Below are 18,975 nucleotides of genomic sequence, written 5' to 3' on the forward strand. Positions count from 1 at the left end.
TGCACCCTCTCCAGTGCAATCACATCCTTCCTATAGTGCGGTGACCAGAACTGTACACAGTACTCCAGCTGTGGCCTAACTAGCGTTTTATACAGCTCCATCATAACCTCCCTGCTCTTATAGTCTATGCCTCAGCTAATCGAGGCAAGTATCCCATATGCCTTCCTAAGTACCTTATCTACCTGTGCTGCTGCCTTCAGTGATCTATGGACAAATACACCAAGGCCACTCTGACCCTCTGTACCTCCTAGGGTCCTACTGTCCATTGTATATTCCCTTGCCTTGTTAGTCCTCCCAAACTGCATCACCTCACACTTCTCAGGATTAAATTCCATTTGCCACTGCTCCACCCATCTCTATCGAGCTGTAATCTAAGGCTTTCCTCCTCACTATTTACGACACCACCAATTTTCATGTCATCTGTGAACTTACAGATCATACCTCCTATATTCATGTCTAAAACATTAATGTACACTACAAACAGCAAGGGTCCCAGCACCGATCCCTGCGGTGCACCACTGGTCACAGGCTTCCAATTGCAAAACAACCCTCGACCATCGCCCTCTGCCTCCTGCCACTAAGCCAATTTTGGATCCAATTTTCCAAATTGCCCTGGATCACATGGGCTGTTCCCGGCTTGACCAATCTCCCATGCGGGACCTTATCAAAAGCCTTACTGAAGTCCATGTAGACTACATCAATTGCTTTACCCTCATCTTACGCACCTAGTCACCACCTTGAAAAATTCAATCTAGTTAGACATAATCTCCCCCTGGCAAAGCCGTGCTGACTATCCTTGAGTAATCCCTGCCTCTCAAAGTGGAGATTAATCCTGTCCCTCAGAATTTTTTCTAGTAGTTTCCCTACCACTGATGTTAGACTCATTGGCCTGTAATTACCTGGTTTATCCCTACTACCCTTCTTGAATAATGGTACCACATTCGCTGTCCTCTAGTCCTCTGGCATCTCTCCTGTGGCCAGAGAGGATTTGAAAATTTGTGTCTGAGCCCCTGTAATCTCCTCCCTTGCCTCACATAACAGCCTGGGATACATCTCATCTGGGCCTGGGGATTTATCCACTTTTAAGCCCGCGAAAACCGCTAATGCCTCCTCCCTTTCAATGCTAATTTGTTCCAGTATATCACAATCCTCCTCCCTAATCTCTACACCTACATCTTCCTTCTCCATAGTGAACACAGATGAAAAGTAATAATTTAAAACCTTACCTACATCCTCCGGCTCCACACACACATTGCCACTTTGGTCCCTAATGGGCCTTGCTCTTGCTCTGGTTATCCTTTTGCCCTAAGTATACTTATAAAACGCCATGGGATTTTCGTTTATCTTGCCCGCCAGTGTTTTTTCATGCCCCCTCTTAGCTCTCCTAATTACTTTTTAAAGTACCCCCCTACACTTGCTATACTCCCCTAGGGCCTCCGCTGTTTTCAGCCCTCTGAATCTGTCATAAGCCTCCTTTTGTTTTCTTATCCAATCCTCTATATCCCTTGACATCCAGGGTTCTCTGGACTTGTTGGTCCTACCCTTCAGCTTTTCAGGAACATGTTGGCTCTGAACTCTCACTATTTCCTTTTTGAATGACTCCCACTGGTCTGATGTAGACTTTCCTCAAGTAACTGCTCCCAGTCCACTTTGGCCAGATCCTGTTTTATCATATTGAAATCGGCCTTCCCTCAATTCAGTACCTTTATTTCCAGTCCATCTTTGTCCTTTTTCTATAATTGCCTTAAATCTTAGAGAGTTATGGTCACTATCCCTGAAATGCTCCCCCACTGACAGTTCTACCACTTGTCCGGCTTCATTCCCTAAGATTAGGTCCAGTACTGCCCCTTCTCTTGTAGGACCTCCTACGTGCTGGTTCAAAAAGCTCTCCTGGATGCACTTTAAGAATTCCGCCCCCCCCCCTCTTAAGCCTTTTGCACTAAGACCTATTATTTTTACACCTCTCTGAGATTTGCCTATATATCTGCTCCTCTATCTCTCTCCCTGTTTGGAGGCCTGTAGTAACCCTATCAGAAAAGTGATTGCCCCCTTTTAGTTTTTAAGTTCTACCCATATGCCCCCATTTGAGGAACCTTCTAAGGTATCATCCATCCTTACTGCAGTAATTGACTCCTTGATCGATAGTACAATGCCACCTCCTCTTTTACACCACCATCAGTCTCCCCCCCCCCCCCCCCCCCCCCCCTGCCCGAAACCCCGGTCAGACCTAAAGATTGTGTACCCTGGAATATTGAGCTGCCAGTCCTGCCCTTCCCTCAACCATGTCTCTGTGATAGCAATAATATCATATTCCCTTGTTGTTAATCAACGCCCTCAATTGATCTGCCTTACTTGTAAGACCCTTGTGTTATAATAGATGCAGTCCAGCCTTGCATTATTCGCTTGTGCCTTAACAGGTCTATATTTACTCTGTCTTCCAGGCTGACATAATTTCTCTTCTATATTTGGCTTCACCCCCTACAGTACCCTCCACTCTGTATCCCATCCCCCTGCCAAATTAGTTTGAACCCTCCTCCCACAAACAGCACCAGCAAACCTCCCTGAAAGGATTTTGCTCCCATTCAGGAGCTACCTGTATGACTTATACAGGTCCCACCGTTGCCAGATACAGACCTTATGATCCAGGCAACTAAAGCCCTCCCTCCTGCACCATCTCTTCAGCCATGCATTCATCTGCTCTATCCTCCTATTCCTATACTCACTGGCACGTGGCACCGGGGATAATCCAGAGATTACAACCCTTTGAGGTCCTGCTTTTTAATCTGTTTCCTAAATTCTTGTTGCAGGACCTCATCCCTCTTTCTACCTATGTTGTTGGTACCAATGTGAACCACGACTTCTGACTGTTCACCCTCCCCCTTCAGAATGTCCTGCAGCCGGGAGTCTTGTTTACAGCCACAGAAAAGCCTGTCTGTGCCCCTCCGATAGAAACCCCTAACACTATAGCGCTCTCTCTCCTTTTCCTCCCCTCCTGTGCAGCTGAGCTACCCGTGGTGTCACAGATTTTGCTCTTGCTGCATTCGCCTGCGAAGCTATCTCCCCCACAGTATCCACAGTGGAAAATCTGTTAAAGGGGGAGATGGACGCAGGGGACTCCTGCACTACCTGCCTAGTTCTTCTACTCTGCCTGGCAGTCACCCATTCCCTTTCTGCCTGAGCATTCTTTACCTGCGGTGTGACCACCTCCCTGTACGTGCCATCCACGATGATCTCAGCCTCGCGGATGCTCCACGGTGTCCCCAGCCACCACCCCAGATCCAAAATGCGGAATTTGAGTAGCTGCAGCTGGAGACACTTCCTGCACACATGTTTGCCCTGGACACTGGAAGTGTTGCTGACTTCCCACATTGCACAGGAGGAGCACTCAACGCTGCCGAGCTGCTCTGTCATGACTTGCCCTTAATTTACTCCCTTAAATTACTCAAAAATTAGAGATTATTTAATCTAGGGACCTTGATTCCTAAAAAAAAACTAAAGATGTACAAAATATTGTAGACCTTGCCCTACTCTCAATAAGCTTTATTACCACTAGTAAACTTTACTAATACTAATAAAACCTTACAATTACTGATGTTACCTGAGTTTTGAAAGATAAATGAGTAAGATAACAAAATAGCAAAATACCCACCAACCAATGACTTACCTGTTTCCCTGTGATGCCACTTTTTATTTTTTCTCCGCATGATGCACTCTCAGACTGAGCCCACCCCAGCTAGCTGTTTTGAAGCCCTCGGACCGCTCTCCCCTCGCGCTGTTTTGAAGCCCTCGGACCGCTCTCCCCTCGCGCTGTTTTGAAGCCCTCGGACCGCTCTCCCCTCGCGCTGTTTTGAAGCCCTGAAGTTTGTTGGCTTTGCTCATCTTGAGTCAAAGAGTGTATCATTTGGATGAATCCTGGTCTTGTCACTTACATATACTTTGCAAAATCAGACATAAATAATGCTGTTCTATTAATTTAAAATTAAGTTGCTGAAGTAATTTAATATCTTTGGTCAGAGTCATTTGGTCAGGCGGCCTGCTTGCCTCACCTAAGTTATGAAGCATAAAACTGGTCAGCTGGAGAATTTCCTGAGTAGTTTTACTCATTAATTATAAAATATTCCAATATTTGTGAGTTAGACTTAGATTTATGTATGGAGGTATACTTGGATGCGCAATTTTTTGCTAAGAAATTTGTTTGCCTATCGATGCCTTTAAAAGCAGTTGAGAAACGGTAAGATTAATAAAACCTGTAACTTGGGTATTTTTTGCATTGTGCTTTTAAAGGGAAGTACTGATCGTTACTAGGAAACTGTCATGTGGCAGACAGACCATTCTCAATGGGCTGTTACTGCATTTTTTAAATTTTGGAATAGTATTCATGATATGGGAGTTGCCGAAAATTATCCTAGTTGCTGAATTTACCTTTTGTGGCTTGCTGAACTCTGGAGTTTTAGTTGTGAATCTTCATATTTTCTCAAAGGTGCAGAAAAGATTACATTCAAAGTGCTGAATGGCCTACTCTGTTTCTATGTTCTTCCTAATGATGTCTAAGCTTTTCACCCTAATTTTTAATTTATCTACAGCTTTCTATAAGCTAAAATCAAATAAAATCAAAAGTCAATTTTTATATATATGTGTCCCTTTCCTCAGCTTTTTCGACGTGTAGCTGCTGCTTTGCCTGGAATGGAAAGCACACAGGATAAGAGCAGAGAAGACAGTATCCTTTTCATGGCTTATACTAGTAAAATTTTCCTTGGTTTTCTAATTGAATGTTATCTGTTCAATGTAACAAAATTGTAGTTTCTTGTTCAACTTGGGCAAAAGCTAGGCATTTTTGGCAGAGCATTTGTCTTGTTCTACTTTTATAAGTTTGAATATTGCAGTATTAGATATGTTTGAATTCCTTATGTTCTCGAGATAATGCTGGAATTTCCATGCAGGGAAAATGGAGTTTACATCATATTTAGCAAGTCATATACATTGAAAGAAATTCAGTAGTAATCTTTAGCTGGGCATGAGTGATGAAAAGAGGTTCAGAAGGAACCAACTAATTAGTCCGCAAGGAATTGAAAACTGGCAGAGTATTAACTACAAGGCAGCTGCGTATTAACTCAGTACACTAAAATTTGATGTAATTTACAAATGAGAATTGGTAAAGGTGACCAGCATGTTGTGTTGCATAGCAGAACGGAAAACAGTGAATAGTAACTCTTACAGGTCACCAGGGCAGTGAATGAGGATATAAAACTCTGCCACAAAACACTACTTAATACAGGTAAAATTAATTATGTGGAATTAGATTGAGGCGCAACAAACTGATTTTTTAAAATGCAAGGTGGGTAGCCTGCACTCATCAGCTTAATAAAGGAATGACTTTGTTGCCTTTAGTACTGCATTTTCCAATCTTTATTCACAAATTTTAAATTGGGGATCAATTGAGATACTTAAGGTGGAAGATATTTATTAAAAGCAACAAGGCAGGATGAAAAAGTTTAGATATTAATCAGAAGGGAGCAGTGGATCTCCAGTGATAGCTGGAGATTGCCAGGAAATAGACACTATAGTGGAGTGAAGAGAGGGTTAAGGAGTAATGAAATGGAAGTTGAACAGTGGGATTTGATGTAGACAGCAGGCTTGTGCCAAATATGGCGTCTGTTGGCTTCTTAAATAGTTTTTAGCACTGATGCAGGTTCTCAGATTTGAATTTTCTTTGACAAAACAGTGTCACTTCAATGCTTGGCATTAAAAAAAGGCACTTGCTTTGCGAGTACATTTCGCTGGGGGGTGCTGGGGGGCAGCAAGTGTTCAAACAGGATTTAATTTAGTTTTCTTATCTGGTAATTAGTTATAAAGGCTTTATGTTTAAAGAGGAAAAGCTTAGAAATAGGTAGAGTATGATGAACATTTCCTTAACACAGTTGACTTCCAGTGATTGATATAAAACTGGAAAAAGCCCAAGAGCAACCAGTCAGTGAGGGAGGCTGCTCTTGCTAATATCAGCTCTACAGGCCACTGCTTATTTGTCATTACCATCCACCACAGTGTGAATATTGGCTAGTAATCTTACCCTGTTGGTAAAGTATTGCAATTCATCATTGCTGGCTGTCTTGTAATTGATCTATTAGCTTCACTAGCACAAACGTGGAGAAAATGTCAGTGTCTTCATTGGAAATAAATACAAAAAATGTAATTGCCAAAACTCAACTTCCATCAGTTTACTTTTAATCAGAAGACACATTTTGTTCTTTGCGTTGTATAATATTGCACTTTTAATGATGGAACTCTGTAACTGTTTAGCGTAAAGGACAGTTTATGCAGATAACATCTGAATGCTGAGTGGCTTTATGACAGTGATTACATTATCTGAACAATGAGACACCAGTGAATTAGACCTTTTTAATTGCTTTAAAGTTGATGGGTTTCTCATTGTGATCTGTTGACAAAAACTAAATTTCTCAAGGGTGCAAAGAGAACTAAAAAAAAATTAGTTTACATCAAACATCACTTGCAACTTCACAAAAACCTGTTAGTTTTAACAGAAGTTCCAGTATGAGATATAATACCCAAATCATGTGCATGATTTATCTATAATGCCATTTTTAAAAAAAAGTTCCTTTTCAGCACCTTCTGAGCCCAATATATTTATATGGTTCTTTCAAATTGTTTAGTTGTGTACTAAGATGGTGATGGCCACTCAGATGTGCATTTTCAAATAATTATGCACTATTTCCAGCTAACGGAATTTGCATTTGAATGGGTAGAAAATGATCAAGAACAAATCTTTGTACTGTGGAGGGTGGGAAGTTCTCTTTGCTTACTTGCATGCATTAAAAAAAAATGTCATCTAGCATACAGAGATCACTTCAATTGTGCATTCGAAGGAAGGAAAGCTTTCACTTGCAGGACTTGTAAAATTATGCATATTTTATGCCTTTTTGTTCTAGGGCTTCCATATTGGTTAGGAGTTTATAATTCTGTGTAGTTTGACTAACCTACCCAGAATAAATATGACTTAGCATTTTTATTTAACTGGATTGTTTATCTCCCCACTTCTTAATTTATTTCTGTACTCCAGTTTTTGAGTGTGACCAATTGATTTTTTTTTTGTCATGTTAGGTTTTACTCCATAGAACGCAATAGCTTTATTTACTTGTGTTCTTTCTAAATATCAAGTATGTTTAGACTAACTGGTTGTGGGGTGGAGAAACTGTTTCCACTTAATGCTGTACACCACTTATTCTGTATTTCCTATTGGAGAAAGTAAAAACATATGGAACTGTGTCATGCCCTCAGTTAGGATTTTTGCATCCTTTAAGTGCCTACACCCCATGCGTTGTTAAAGTAGGGCTGCAGGTATAGATGGTTTCACTGTTGCTTAGAATCATAATTCTGCCTTACTTTTGGTGTGGCATTCACAGGCATAGAGATTTCCTGGTCTTCATGAAACTTGACCCTGTCTATCGAACTTCAAGATTTTGCCTGGAAATGGCTACTCCTCCCTTCCCTGCACCCCCTCTTCTCTCCCCCTCCCCCACCCACCCCCCCCTGGCTGCATGCCAGAGCTGTAATGTATTGCAGTTTTTTGCTTATCCATTGTTGGGTTACTAATTTTTTCATAATTTTGCTACTGAAATACTGTAAGATGGTGTGGCTTGGGTTCTTTTTTTGTGTTTTTTGACATTTGTGTGTTTTATGCAAAAACATTTTTCTTGGGAGTATGAGAAAATAACACTAAATGGATTTGCCATGCAATTTTTTTCACCAAAATATTTAAACTATTCAAGCTCAACTGGGGAAGTTCTTTGACCAAACAGGAGCATGCTGATTTTTATCAGAACTTCTTTATACACTGACAAAACTAACAAGCTTGTGAACACTGTTTCGAGAGCACCTTTTTTTTCCTCTAAGTATGATTTGAAAATTCTTTCACAAACTGAGCTCTCAAGGCTTCTGTGGTGCAGTAGTGTGCAGTTTCAGTAGTACTGGTTTTTTAACAGAAAATGGCTTACTTGGCTTGACTGTTGTACCCATGCAACTGTATATTCATTACTCTTTTGCGTATGTCTTGTTACTATGATAACCCTTGAAGTTATTAAAAAAAAGGAAAATTTTGTCCTGGACTATCACTAGTACCTCAGTTCTGTTTGATAATGTAAAAAAAACCCAAAGCCTGAACAAAATAAACACCTGCCTATTCAAATTACTTAACTGGTGTGTTTTTTTTGCCTTCCAGTGTTCTAAACTGTGGACTTGAAAGTGGTTTTATGGTTATCATTTTTGAGATTTTGTTCGTTAGTAGCTGTGCATATCGCTGAGGGTTGGCGGTGTGGGGAAGTGGGAGTTGAGAGGAAGGGGACGAGTGATGAAAAATGAGCATACATTTTAAGCGGATCATAAAACTGAGGCGCGACATTAGCAATGTGCTCGGCACATTTCTGCATATTTATGAAGCTCAATTTAGAAATATTCCAAGTCTGAACTTTGACCTTTTTCACAAAAGTGAGAACTAAGGTATTTGGTTTACTGATAAAACTTCCATTCAGCTTCAAACTGCCATGGAGGCCATTCGTTTTACCATGTTTCTCACAGTCGTGGTGCATGACTTATGATTTAGTTAGCCACATAGAAAGAGAAGTAGGCCATTTGAGTCTGCTTATGCCATTTTGTTGGTTATGGAATCTCTTCTATCTTTTTATCTGAATCCATGTCTCTTCAAATACCTGAACACCCTTCCTTCTCCAGTCCCTATTTATGTTCCAATTAAGCACCAATTGATTCTGCGTTATGCTTTTTGGGCAGTACGTTCTACATTTTCTCAGTCCATTTGTGTGTTTTTTTTTTAAACCAGCTTCATTCTATTTCCAAGCTTTTATCCCCTTTATGTTCACATGTTCTGAATTTCTCCACTAAAAAGCAAAATAATTGTTTCTGTTCCCTATCTCTCCATCATGTAGCAAGTCAAGATGTGGGGTTAGATGAGGTACTTTTTACTTAATAGTGAGTTATGTCTCAGTAGTGACATATTTGCACATCCATTCAGTGTTGTGAGAAAATACCCATTTCACTGGAATGGAATTGACATGAGTTTGATTAACATGTTCACTGTCGCTGTTAAAGGCTTCATGAAATGCAGAGCGCCTCTGGATCCTGACTTCAGCCCAGCCAAATAACATTTATCGACCAATGTCTACATGAACCAACTTTTTACTGAGCTTCAGGTGAAGCTTATGGAAAATATTGGTATACATCGCATGTTAACAAACTTTATTTGTAACATCAAGGTTAAACAGTAAAAATTTAAATGTTGAAGGGTCACTGACCTGAAACGTTAACTCTGCTTCTTTCTCCACAAATGCTGCCAGACCTGCTGAGTATTTTCAGCATTTGTTTTCATTTCAGATTTTCAGCATCTGCAGTATTTTGCTTTTATTAAAAAATTTAAATGTCTTTGATTTACAACTGTCACAGAATTAAACATATATGTTCAAAATTTAAAGTATTCTGCCTGGACGATTGTGGAATAGAAGTCTGCAGAATTTCTGTAGTGAGTTTGACTTTCTAATACAGCTGACGTACTTAGTAGTAAATAATCTTTGTTAAAATACCCTACTTTGACATCATTCTGTTCTTTTTGATACTTCCAGTTATTGGAAATTGTCTGATCCATTGGGTTATGGCTAATTATGTCAAACTTGCATTAATAGCATGAGAAAATACATTTGACGCAAGTCCTTGCGCAGTAATAATTCAAAACAAATAAATGCCATAGAAGCACTAAATATTTTGGCCCTTTTGGGAATTTTATCTGCCCCTTATCCTAGAGTGGGACAAGAAGAGAGACAGATATCCAACAGAACTGTCAGTTCACAGTCATGGACTTGCTTTGGGTTGCAATACTCAACGGAAGGTCCTCATCAGGGAACTCCTCTTTGCTGACGATGCTGTAGTAACATCCCACACTGAAGAGTGTCTGCAGAGACTCGTCAACAGGATTGCGGTTGCCGGCAGTGAATTTGGCCTAACCATCAGCCTCAAAACGAACATCATGGGACAGGATGTCAGAAATGCTCCATCCATCAATATCGGCGACCACATTCTGGAAGTGGTTCAAGAGTTCACCTACCTAGGCTCAACTATCACCAGTAACCTGTTTCTCGATGCAGAAATCTACAAGCGCATGGGAAAGGCGTCTGCTGCTATGTCAAGACTGGCCAAGAAGGTGTGGGAAAATGGCGCACTGACACGGAACACAAAAGTCCGAGTTTATCAAGCCTGTGTCCTCGGTACCTTGCTCTACGGCAGCGAGGCCTGGGCAACGTATGTCAGCCAAGAGCGACGTCTCAATTCATTCCATCTTCGCTGCCTCTGGAGAATCCTTGGCATCAGGTGGCAGGACCGTATCTCCAACGCAGAAGTCTTCGTGGCGGCCAACATCCCCAACATATACACCCTACTGAGCCAGCGGCGCTTGAGATGGCTTGGCCATGTGAGCCGCATGGAAGATGGCTGGATCCCCAAGGACATATTGTACAGCGAGCTCGTCATTGGTATCAGACGCACCGGCCGTCCATGTCTCCGTTTTAAAGACGTCTGCAAACGCGACATGAAGTCCTGTGACATTGACCACAAGTCGTGGGAGTCAGTTTCCAGTGATCGCCAGAGCTGGCGGACAGCCATAAAGGCGGGGCTAAAGTGTGGCGAGTCGAAGAGACTTAGCAGTTGGCAGAAAAAAAGACAGAACCGCAAGGAGAGAGCCAACTGTGTAACAACCCCGACAACCAATTTTATCTGCAGCGCCGGTGGAAGAGTCTATCACTCTAGAATTGGCCTTTATAGCTACTCCAGGCATTGCTTCACAAACCACTGACTACCTCCAGGCGCTTACCCATTGTGTCTCGAGACAAGGAGGCCAAAGAAGAAGAAGACTCAACATTCTTGATTTAAAAATTGACAACAAAACAACAGTTGTGAAAATTAAAAATGAGCAATTTGAGACTAATTATTACACTAATCATACATACATGTGTCCACGACTGAAGTGTACCAGCCCCATAAATCATCAGTTTCATAAAATGTTCTCTGTCCCTTTGAAAATGAATATGGGTATAGTGGTACAAGGAAATGCTTGAAGTACCATCAGCATCTATAAAGACAACAGAAGAGTTGACCGAAACCTGAAGTATTAATCCATGTTTTCTGTTCCTTTTTCTTCCCCCAGCATTTTTGCAGTTCTTTTTGTTTTTTTATTCTTTCACAGGATGTGGGCATTGCTGGCTAGACCAGCATTTATTGCCCATCCCTAAATGCCCTTCAGAAGGTGATGGTGAGCCACCGCCTTGAACCGCTGGAGTCCATGTGGTATAGGTACACCTACAATGCTGTTAGGAAGGGAGTTCCAGGATTTTGACCCAGCGACAGTGTAGGAATGATGATATCGTTCCGAGTCAGGATGGTGTGTGGCTTGGAGGGGAACTTGCAGGTGGTGTTCCATGCATCTGCTGCCCTTGTCCTTCTAGGTGGTAGAGGTCACGGATTTGGAAAGTGCTGTGGAAGGAGCCTTGGTGAGTTGCTGCAGTGCATCTTGTAGATGGTACACACTGCTGCCACTGTGCATCGGTAGTGGAGGGAGTGAACGTTGAAGGTGGTGGATGGGGTGCCAATCAAAGCTGCTCTGTCCTGGATGGTGTTGAGCTTCTTGAGTGTTGTCAGAGCTGCACTCTTCCAGGCAAATGGAGAGGCCTGTTCCTGTGCTGTAATTATCTTTGTTCTTTGTTAGTATTCCATCACACTCTTCACTTGTAGATGGTGGACAGGCACTGGGGAGTCAGGAGGTGAGTTACTTGCTGCAGAATTCCTAGCCTCTGACCTGCTCTTGTAGCCACAGCACAATTCAGTTTCTGATCAATGGTAACCCCTGAATGTGGATAGTGGGGATTCAGTAATGGTAATGCCATTGGATGTCAAGAGGAGATGGTTGGATTCTCGCTTGTTGGAGATGGTCATTGCCTGGTACTTGTGTGGCACGCATGTAACTTGCCACTTACCAGTCCAAGCCTGAATGTTGTGCAGGTCTGGTGCATTTGGGCACGGACTGCTTCAGTATCTGAGGAGTCGCAAATGATGCTGAATGTTGCGCAATCATCAGCTAACATCCCCACTTCTGACCTTATAATGGAGGGAAGGTCAATGGTGAAGCAGCTGAAGATGGTTGGGCCTAGGATACTACCCTGAGGAACTCCTTCAGTGATGTCCTGGGACTGAGATGATTGACCTCCAACAACCACAACCATCTTAGTTTGTGCTAGCTATGACTCCAACCAGTGGAGAGTTTCCCCCCTGATTCGCATTGACTTTAGTTTTGCTAGGACTCCTTGGTGCCATACTCGGTCAAATGCTGCCTTGATGTCAAGGACAATCACTCACCTCACTTCTTGAGTTTAACTTCTTTGTCCATGTTTGGACAAAAATGTAATGTCAGGAGCTGAGTGGCCCTGGCAGAACCTAAACTGAGTGTCAGTGAGCAGGTTATTGCTGAGCAAGTGCCGCTTGATAGCACTGTTGGCAACGCCTTCCATCACTTTGATAATTGAGAGTAGACTGGGGTGGTAATTGGCCAGGTTGGATTTGTCCTTTTTCTGTTCAGGACAATTTTCCACATTGTCGGGTAGATGCCAGTGTTGCTAGGGGCGCAGTCAGTTCTGGAGCACAAGTTTTCGCTACTGTTGCCAGCATGTTGTCGGGGACAATAGCCTTTGCAGTATCCAGTGCCTTCAGCTGTTGCTTGATATCATGTGGAGTGAATTGAATTGGCTGAAGATTGGCATCTGTAATGCTGGGGACCTCAGGCGGAGGCAGAGATGGATCATCCACTTGATGCTTATGGCTGAAGGTAGTTGCAAATGTTTCAGCCTTGTCTTTTGCAGTGATGTGCTGGGCTCCCCCATTGTTGAGGATGGGGCATTTATGGACCTCCTCCTGTTAATTGGTCCATCACCATTCACAACTGGATGTGGCAGGAGTGCAGAGCTTTGATCTGATCTGTTGGTTGTGGGATCGCTTCGCTCTGTCTCTCTTGAGATATGAAGTATTGGGATATAGCCCCATACCCATATTTCTACCCCGAAGAAATTAAGAAATAGACAAAGTTATACATTTTCTTCAAAACAACTATTTGCCTAAATAAGTGGGAGCAAATTACAACAGTTTAAGGGAAATCTTGAAATTAGAACCATAGAAAAGTTACGGCACAGAAGGAAGCAATTCAGCCCATTGTGTCTGTGCCAGCTGAAAAAACACCCAGTCTAATCCCACCTTGCAGCACTTGGTCCGTAGCCTTTCAGGTTACAGCACTTCAGGTGCATGTCTAGGCACCTTTTTAAATGAGTTGAGGGTTTCTGCCTCCACCACCAATCTGGGCATTGAATTCCAGATACCCACCACCCTCTGGGTGAAAAAGTTTTCCCCTCATGTCCCCTCTAATCCTTCTACCAACCACCTTAAATCTGTGCCCTCTGGTCATTGACCTCTCTGCTAGGGGAAACGGGTCCTTCCTGTCTATCTAGGCCCCTCATAATTTTGTACACCTCAATTAAGTCACCTCTCAGCCTCTTCTGTTCTCAGGAAAACAATCCTAGCTGATCCAATCTTTCCTCATAGCTGCAACTTTCAAGCCCTGTAAATTCCTCTGTCCAGAGCAATTATGTCCTTCCTGTAATGTGGTGACCAGAACTGTACGCAATGCTCCAGCTCTGGCCTAACCAGCATTACATCCTTGCTTTTGTATTCTATACTTCGGCCAATAAAGGAAAGCATTCCATATGCCTTCTTCACTTTATCTACTTGTACAGTCACCTTCAGGGACCTGTGGACATGCACTCCAAGGTCTCTCACTTCTACCTCTCTCAAAATCCTCTCATTCCTTGTGTATTCCTTGCTTTGTTTGCCCTCCCCAAATGTATTACCTCATACTTCTCCGGATTAAATTCCATTTGTCACTTTTCCGCCACTCAACCAAACCATTGATATCATTCTGGAGTCTACAGCTGTCCTCTTCACTATCAACAACACAGCCAATTTTTGTGCCATCTGCAAATTTCCCAATCATGCTTCCCACATTTAAGTCCAAATCATTAATATATACCACAAACAGCAAGGGACCCAATACTCAGCCCTGTGGAATGCCACTGGAAACCGCTTTCCATTCGTAAAAACATCTGTCGACCACTACCCTTTGTTTCTTGTCACTGAGCCAATTCTGAATCCAACCTGCCACATTCCCCTGTATCCCATGGGCTTTTATTTTTCTGACCAGTCTGCTATGTGGGACCTTGTCAAATGCCTTACTAAAATCCATGTAGACCACATCCATTGCATTACCCTCATCAATCCTCCTTGTTACTGCCTCAGAAAATTCAGTTAGTAAGACATGACCTTCCGTTAACAAATCCATACTGACTATCCCCTGATTAATCCGTGCCTTTCTAAGTGGCAGTTTATCCTATCTCTCAGAATTGATTCTAATAATTTGTCCACCACCAAGGTCAGTCTGACTGGCCTATAATTATTTGGCCTATACCTCGCACCCTGTTTAAACAATGATGCAATGTTCGCAGACTTCCAATCCTCTGGTACCTCACCTGTATCTAGTGAGGATTTGAAGATGTTCCTCAGAGCATCTGCTATTTTCTCCCTGGCTTCCTTTAACAGCTTGGATATTTCTGCAGTTGAATCTCAGCGGGTTATGCCTCATTATGTGCACCAACACTATATCCATAGGTATGGGGAAGAGGAGCAAAAGGAAGCAAAGTAAGCAGTTTTATATTTTTCCTGACTTTATATCAAATGAATGTAGCCTAAATTAAACCCTGAAATTATTCTAAATCAATATTCTAGCAAAAAATTGCCATAATTAAAGGGGTAATTTTGGGATGAGCTGAAGTAATACTCTCCAAACTCTAGAGTTTCTATTTTACAGCTGGGGGCATTGTGGATCAATTTATATAATTAACCCCTGCCAATGGTATTTTTATGCTTGGAAGTAATGTATAATGCCAATGGAAAGGGCTAGTAGAGGCATCTGAGCTTGCAGTTAAGTATAGACCAGATTCCTTGTTTTTAGGAAAAGGAATTGAATCATGTACCAAACCTGGCACTTATGAACTTAACTCCAAGCACTGAAACATAGAATTTTATGGGATTAAAAATAGTCTGTTTGGCCCTGTGTATCTGTGTATTCTCCTCCTTGTTAAAGCAATCCAAAACTAATCCTACTGCCCTACCCCCTATAACCCAGCAACTTCCTCTATTTATGTTGTTCTACTCTTCCTGCAAAAGATGCAGTGATTTCTGCCTCAGTTACGCCCTCTGGTGAAGCATTCTTGCTCAAACAACTCTGTATGGAAACTACTCCTAGGTATACTCTCAACAATTTGAAGTTGGTAATTTCTCATCACTGACTCCAACCAGGGAAAACTACTTCACAGTAAAAGCTTTATTGATTTTGAAAAACTCATTAAATCTGTTGGTTTACTCAGTTCTGGTGTAAATAATCCCAATGTCTCAAATCTCTCTCCTTACCTAGAGTTTTCCATTCTTAGTATGAGGGCTTTAGGGAGGGAATGAAGCCGAGGCAGCTGAGTTATGGCTGCCAATGGTGGGCAGATGCAAAAAAGCCAGAGCCAGAAGAAAGGAAAATTTGCAGAAGGGGCGCTGTGGAACTGGAGGCAGTGAAGGAGATAGAGAGCGATGACTCATTTAAAACCTCACTTACATCCTCTGGCTCCACACACAGATTGCCACTTTGTTCCCTAATGGGCCCTACTCTTTCTCTGGATATCTTCATGCCCTAAAGATACTTATAAAACGCCTTGGGATTTTCCTTTATCTTACCTGCCAGTGTTTTTTCATGCCCCCTCTTGGCTCTCCTAATTACTTTAAGTGCCCCGCTACACTTTCCATACTCCTCTTGGGCCTCCACAGTTTTCAGCCCTCTGAATCTGCCATAAGCCTTTTTTTCCCTTATCCAATCCTCTATATCCCTGGACATCCACGGTTCCCTGGACTTGTTGGTCCTACCCTTCACCTTTACGGGAACATGTCGGCCCTGAACTCGCTATTTCCTTTTTGAATGACTCCCACAGGTCTGATGTAGACTTTCCTACAAGTAGATGCTCCCTGTCCACTTTGGCCAGATCCTGTTTTATCATATTGAAATTGGCCTTCCCCCAATTCAGTACCTTTATTTCCAGTCCAACTTTGCCCTTTTCCATAACTACCTTAAATTTTAGAGTTATGGTCACTATCCCTGAAATGCTCCAGCAACTTCCCCACCACAGATGTCAGGCTAACTGGTCTGTAATTTCCTTGGTTCCCCCTTTCACCCTTCTTAAAAAGTGGAGTGACATGTGCAACTTTCCAATCCAGAGGGGGACCACTCTTGAATCTAGGGAACTCTGAAAGACTAGAGTTAGGGCATCTACAATGTGCACCCCTACTTCCTTTAACACCCTCGGATGGAAACCATCAGGTCCTGGGGATTTCTCACGCTTTAGTTCCATTAATTTCTTTGTTACTGATGTTTTACTTACGTTAATTGTATTGAGTCCCTTTCCCCTATCAGCTATTAATTTTTTCGGGACTTCTGGCCAGTTATCCTCCTTTTCAACTGTAAATACTGAGGCAAAGTAATTGTTCAACACGTCTGCCATTTCCCCATTATCAATGACGATATCTCCAGTTTCAGCTTTTAGTGGGCCTACATTGCTCTTGACCACCCACTTTCCCTTTATGTAACTATAAAATGTCTTATTGATTTTGATGTGCCTTGCAAGTTTCCTTTCATAATCCCTTTTAGTAGCTCTTATAAACTGCTTTGTGACCCTTTGCTGGTCTTGTATCTATCCCATTCGGCCGGATCTGTGCTGCGTTTTGCATTTTTGTAAGCCCTTTTTGTTTTATGCTATCCCTAATCTCTTTTGTCCATGGCTGTTTTTTCTGTGAAGTGGAGATTTTTCCTCTCTGGTAAATACTCACTCTGTATTTCGTTAAATGCTTCTTTAAATATTCTCCACTGTTCTTCAGTTGTTTGACCCATTAACAGATCTATCCAGTTTACTGTGGACAGTCTCTGTCTCATCCCGTTAAAGTTAGCCTTACCCAAGTCTAAAATTCTAGTAGCTGATTCGTGCTTTTCACTTTCAAATGCTACCTTGAATTCGATCATGTTGTGATCACTATTTGATAAATGTTCACGCACAGTTAGGCTACTAATTAAATTTGGCTCATTACTCATAACTAAATCTAATATTGCCTATCCCCTTGTTACATCTAGGACATATTGCTGTAGGAATCTATCCCGAACACGTTCCAGAAATTCACTACCTTTCTGAAAGTGTTAGTCTGCCTCTCCCAATCTATGTATAAGTTAAAATCCCCCATTAATACTACTCAGCCTTTGTTGCACACTTGCCTAATTTGTGCATTGATACAATCTAACACCTCAGAACTGCTACCAGGGGGTCTATACACAACACCTATTACAGTTTTAGATCCTTTTCTGTTCCTTAGTTCCACCCATAAGGTCTCTATTGGATGCTTTCCCCTCATTATATCCTCCCTCACCAATGAGGTGATATTTCTAATCAGTAAGGCTACTCCACCTCCTGTGCCATTTTCCCTGTCCCTCCTGTAAACTTTACGACCAGGTATATTTAGTTCCCAGTCCCGACCATCCTGCAGCCGCGTCTCTGCAATGGCCACCACATCATAATCTTCCATTTGAATTTGCGCCTGCAGCTCATCTAGTTTATTCCTTGCACTCCGTGCATTTGTATATAGAACTCTTAGTTGGGCTATACCCCCTAACCTGTCTCTCAGCACTGATGCTTTATTCGCCTGTTTATTATTTCTCTCTTCTGGTTTAACCAGTATACTACTTGCAGTTTTGCCATCACCTGCAGTTCCTGAAGTAGGGTTCCTGACTGTTTGTTTCTTTCTTTATTCTCTGCCCTGTTAACTTGTTTTTGAAACTGTATTGACTTCCCCAAAGGCCCCTTTCTTCCACCCCCCCCCCCCCCCCCCCATTTACTAGTTTAAAGTCCTTGTGATAAGGGGCTGATCATTTAGGACTGAGATAAGAAATTACTTCACTCAAAGGGTTGTGAATCTTTGGAATTCTCTACCCCAGTGGGTCGTGGATGCTCCATCATTGAATACATTTAAGGCTGGGATAGACCAATTTCTGGTCTCTCAGGGAATCAAGGGATATGGCGAGCAGGCAGGAAAGTGGAGTTGAATCCTAAGATCAGCCATGATCGTTTTGAATGGCTGAGTAGGCTCGATGGGCCATATGGTCTACTCCTGCTCCTATTTCTTGTGTTCTTGTGCTAGGTAAGTTAGCTAGCATTTACTGGGGTTTAGTGCCAGGCCACCAAAGTGTTATGTCAGCCATCTGCTCAGCCAAAAGTCATCAAGTTTATGTAAAGCTTGGGAAACGAGGGGGAGTTACACTCAGTAAGACATGCTGGCTGATGCATAAGCCAGCATATAAAAAGTTTATATCTAGGAGGTGGGCTGCAATGTATTCAACACAAAATAAACTTCGGTTGGCATAGCTCCTTGAAAACATAGTTCCGATTGGTAAGTTACCCCATTGTGGAATAGAGTACAATGTCCTCTTACTGCTATAAGCAATTTTTCTACTTTGGTAAACTTGAAGTCTGTAACAGTTTAAATTGATTTCAATATATATTTGTGCTTGATTTGAAAAGCTTGAATCCAAATTATATTTGGAGTCATAGCATATCGTATCATTTGGCTAACAGTTTGGAATGGTTGGAAAATGTGACATCCTTATTCAAGAAAGGGTGTAAGGACAATCCTAGCAACAACAGGCCAGTTAGTTTAACATCAGTGGTGGGTAAGGTTTTCGAAACAATAATTGGCAAAAAAATCAACAGGCACCTGGAGAGGCTTATG

The 18,975-nt window shown here is 42.1% G+C and overlaps 1 protein-coding gene across 2 annotated transcripts in view; it reads left to right on the forward strand.

Annotated features, from left to right (window-relative positions):
* rab6a (RAB6A, member RAS oncogene family) overlaps positions 1-8,203 on the forward strand; it is a 112,999-nt gene extending 104,796 nt beyond the window's left edge. For both annotated transcript variants that reach the window (XM_068033373.1, XM_068033374.1), the window contains exons 7-8: positions 4,651-4,717; positions 5,930-8,203. In XM_068033373.1, coding sequence (XP_067889474.1) covers positions 4,651-4,717; positions 5,930-5,994 — 132 coding nt within the window. In that variant the 3' untranslated portion in view covers positions 5,995-8,203. The remainder of the gene's footprint in view (positions 1-4,650; positions 4,718-5,929) is intronic.
* Positions 8,204-18,975: the final 10,772 nt, after the last annotated feature.

This window comes from Heterodontus francisci, chromosome 6 (assembly GCF_036365525.1).
Source record: "Heterodontus francisci isolate sHetFra1 chromosome 6, sHetFra1.hap1, whole genome shotgun sequence".
Classification (NCBI taxonomy): Eukaryota; Metazoa; Chordata; class Chondrichthyes; order Heterodontiformes; family Heterodontidae; genus Heterodontus; species Heterodontus francisci.